At 46.7% G+C, this 4,391-nt stretch overlaps 1 protein-coding gene across 1 annotated transcript in view; it reads right to left on the minus strand.

Annotated features, from left to right (window-relative positions):
• Window positions 1–1,398: 1,398 nt before the first annotated feature.
• Window positions 1,399–4,391, minus strand: part of Cflar (CASP8 and FADD like apoptosis regulator) — a 47,944-nt gene continuing 44,951 nt past the window's right edge. Inside the window, 2 exon segments of the mRNA XM_026788834.1 lie at window positions 1,399–2,174; window positions 3,195–3,702. Coding sequence (XP_026644635.1) covers window positions 2,039–2,174; window positions 3,195–3,702 — 644 coding nt within the window. The 3' untranslated portion in view covers window positions 1,399–2,038.

The following is a 4,391-nucleotide window of genomic DNA, read 5'->3' on the forward strand; positions in this document are numbered from 1 at the left end:
GACATAGATAAACATCTGGGTCTTTGGGAGGCAGTGTGGCCTGGCTGTACAGACAGTACAGGGGTCACCAGGCTATTAGCCACCAGTTTCCCAGTCTTCTGGGAGGAAAATGGGTTGCATATCCTCTAATTTTGACTGCCGTGGGACCATGGTCTGTACCCCCTGTCAATCGTATTTTAATAAATGCTGATTGGCCAGTAGCCAGGGCAGGAAGTACAGGCAGGATGACTAAGCAAGATGTGACTGCCTCACCTAAAAAGGTACCGAGCCACGTGGCAAACACAGACACAAATTATGGGCTACTATAAGTTATAAGAGCTAGTTAATAAGAAGAGTCTGAGATACTGGGCCAATCAGTTTATAATTAATGTAGGCCTCTGTGTATTTCTCTGTGAGTGAACAACTGCAGGACCAGGTGGGACAGAAACCTCAGTCAACTTTTGACAGACAGGCAACCCTGCATGTTTAAACACTTCTGGTTTCTCCAGTGCTTCTCTGTGAGCACAGTGACATACATATTCCTACACTCTGTCTGAGATTTTGGAAGATGCTGGGGGTGGGGAAGGTGGTTACCCCCCCCCCACACACACACACAATCTCATCACATGGCTACTACATACTAAACCCGAGACTGGCCCTTGTTTTCCTCTGGCCTCACCCACCCTATTACTGGTACAACAGGACTTTTGCTACAATTCCAAACTTGTTTGATGAAGGAGGGTCATCTTTCTATCTGTTGTTTCATTGGTTAAGTAATAAAGAAACTGCTTGGCCTCTGATAGGATAGAAAATTAGGTAGGCAGTGTAGACAGAACAGAATGCTGGGAGAAAGAAGCTGAGTCAGGCAGTCACCATGATTCTCCCACTCCAGAGAGATGCAGGTTAAGATCTTCCCTGGTAAGCCACATCCTGGGCTACACAGATTATTAGAAATGGGTTAGATTAATATGTAAGAGCTAGCCAATAAGAGGCTGGAACTAATGAGCCAGGCAGTGTTTAAAAGAATACAGTTTAAAAAAAATACAGTTTCCATGTAATTATTTCGGGTAAAGCTAGCCGGGTGGCGGGAAGCAGCCCACTGCTCCTATTACAACACTTGTTTCAATAGTATTTAATAAATAAATAGACATAGTCCTCTCCTGTCACAGAAAACTATATGAAATTATAGGTTAGCCGATTTGTTTTACTGTGGTTGACCTTTTTCAGTCTCTATGTGCTCCAAAACATCATATTGTAAATTTTAAACATACGTAATAAAATTTGTGTTTGGAAGAAAAGCCAAACGGTGGTGGCTCACGCCTTTAATCCCAGTACTTGGGAGGCAGAGGCAGGTGGATCTCTGTGAGTTTGAGACCAGCCTGGTCTACAAGAGCTAGTTCCAGGACAGACTCCAAAACCACCGGAGAAACCCTGTCTCAAAAAAACAAACAAACAAACAAACAAAACCAAAAAACAAAACAAAACCCCCCAAAACTACGTAAAGCTAGCTCACAAAAATTCAAATCCAATATTCACATTCAAGAGCAATAATGCGAAGAAGTTCATGAGGCAATGGATACTTCTAATAACTTAATAAGCTAATAATTTAATGACCCTTGACACAGAAACAATTTTCCCAAATAGGTGATGAACCCAGGCCAGTCTCCTCCTTAAGGTACACTCCTCAAGTGTCATAGTTCAAATCTTGAACCACAGACTATAACTCTTAGAATAACATAGTACATCTTGGTAGATAACCCCAAGAAGCAATGGGATTATATCTTACCATTCTCCACATTGTACTAAAACATCTGGTCCAGGAACTTAAGGAGGAGAGGCTCACTTTGCCATCCCAGTGGGGACGCATGGCGGCTGAAGTGGTGTGGTTCATGGCAGCTGGGCTACAGCTGATGCCTGTTCACAAGAGAATCAGAAAGCAGGGCTTGCTCCAAAACCAGAGCCAGTATGACCTTCAAGGCCTGCACCCAAGCGACCAGAAGGTTTGCCAGCTCTAAGGCACCCTGGCCTATGCTCCAAGAACCTGGAGGGCTTCCGGTTTTCACGTAGATAAGACGAGCTTCTTTCGCAGGGTGTGCTGCAGGCTCAGATAGTATTTCTCCTTAGAAGAAACTCTGCTGTTCCAGGCATAAACTTTGTCCATGAGCTCGACGTGGAGGTCCACGAGTGGGCGTTTCCTGGAGGGAAAGAGAAAGGCGAATTTTCATGCCACGCAAATGCCAACAGGGCGAGAAGAGCCAGCAGGTGTGAGCATTCTTGGAAACCCACCCTTTTTAAAGTATTCCGGGAGATGTTTAGCAAACAATCCAAACAAGTTGGCAGAGTCTCCTTCCACGGAGACAGCTGGATTTTTACTGAGAACACACCAGCTAGGTGATAAGCCACCTGGATCGCACATGCAAAGACGGGAAGACTGTCAAAAGCCAGTGCTTGCTCCCGGCCCCTGAAGCATCTCCTTTAGAAGGCTGCAGCATTCCCAGCAGGCCACGGAGGAGACTAGGGAGAGAAACTAGACAAACGTCTGGGGGCCTCACAATGCAAACCTTTGAGCAGTAGCTCATTGTAATTAGGGGGCCAATAAAAAAAAGGTCAATTCATCTTATATCTGAAGGATGTTGTGGCTTCCAGGACAATAATGGATCCTTTGGGGGAAATAACTCCTAATAAACATCAAAAATGTCTATAGTCAGGCTGGAGAGATGGCTCAGTGGTTAAGAGCACTGCCTGCCCTTCCAAAGGTCCTGAGTTCAGTTCCCAGCAACCACATGATGGTTCACAACCATCTGTAATGAGATGTGGTGTCCTCTTCTGGCCTGCAGACATACACACACAGAGAATACTGAGAATACTGTATATGTAATAAACAAATAATTTTTTTAATGTCTATAGTCATGGAAGCCAAGACCCTCAGTGGAAGCATCTATGCAAAGAGACCAAACCTGAACCCTACAGTAAACACACTGTACTTTTTCTACAACACACACCTAGGGTAACGCTTAATTCATGTTAGCAGAGTATAAGAAATACATTCAAACAAGCAAAGAGATGATAGCGCTATCTGAATCTCTATCACATCCCAAAGTAACCCTAGCAGGGATTACTTTTTCTTTGGCAGGTCATCAGACAGAGCACAGTGGTCATCTCCATTGTGGTAGATGGTCAAGGATCAAGGTGGAAGTCAGGACCGCAGTGCTTACCTTTCTTGTTCCAGCTGCCGGGAGAGGTTCTGCAGGTACACGGAGGATGAGCTGGTGGGCTGCTCTACCTGGGAGACGTCCGCCGTGCACAGGCTCCAGAAGATGTCAGCTTCGCGGTGGACCATGCAGGGGCCAGGACTCAGGGTCTTAGAGTCTAAGCTTCTTACTGCCGGCCCATCTACCTCTAGGCTGCTGTCTTCCAACTGGCTACTTAACACCTCGTAGCTCTGAATAAAGAAGAGCTTTGGCTTCCCTCTTAGAGGAGAGCACGCGTCCCCCATGAATATGCTCTTGACATGATCCAAGGAGAACCCCGTGGGAGCCTGATCCACACCCATCATCCTTTGGGAGACTCCCCGGCTCACTAGAACGCACGCGAAGCTGTCATAGTCTCTGTGTTGGGGCAGACCGGCAAACCGGTGGAGAATCTTAATTATCTCTTCCGCGCTGGGAAACAAGAAAGGATGGACGTGATAGCCCAGGGATGTGAAGGTCCTGCGAAGATATTCTGGGGAAAACAGAAAACAAACACCTAAGCGAGACGAGCCAAAGAGACTCCTAGCATTATCTATCTCCATCACATCTCTGTTTCTGTGTAACGACGCTCTGAGGCCTCCCAATTCAGAAGTAATGAAGCATGTGACGTTCATATCCCAGGCTTCTCACAAAGGAGCACTCCCGCTACACCTCCTTCCCTGTCCACGGCTACCAGCAGATTCGACGGGACCCCGGACGGAACCCACCTAAAGCAAACGAACCTGGGACCCAGGGGCGTGGCTGGTTGAGGAAGCCTGCTTAGCGTGCGCGAGGCCTAGCATTTGAGCCCCAGCAATGGATTTTTTTAAAAGCCTCCTCCTGGCCCTGTCTTGCCTTCACGTGACTGATTCTGGGAAAACCGGTACTATAACACAAAAGGCGTGGTCCTGGACCACGTAAGGGAAGACTGAAGCCTCTCCCCAGCCTCCAGCGTCAGCTTTCTTCCAGCCAGCCAATGAAAGGCTCCTCCAATCTCCATCAAGCCTTCAATTGGCCCCAGCCGACTCTGGGTACCTCATCAAAGACCCTAAAACGGAACAGTCTCCCTAAGCAGTTCCTAAAGTCCTAACCCACGGAAACGGGGAGAGATAAGCAAATGAATAGTTTGCGTAAGCCTCTTAATTGTAGAGTGATTTATACACGTTATTAAATAAATAATGC

The sequence above is a fragment of the Microtus ochrogaster genome, unplaced genomic scaffold, assembly GCF_000317375.1.
Source record: "Microtus ochrogaster isolate Prairie Vole_2 unplaced genomic scaffold, MicOch1.0 UNK8, whole genome shotgun sequence".
Taxonomy (NCBI): Eukaryota; Metazoa; Chordata; class Mammalia; order Rodentia; family Cricetidae; genus Microtus; species Microtus ochrogaster.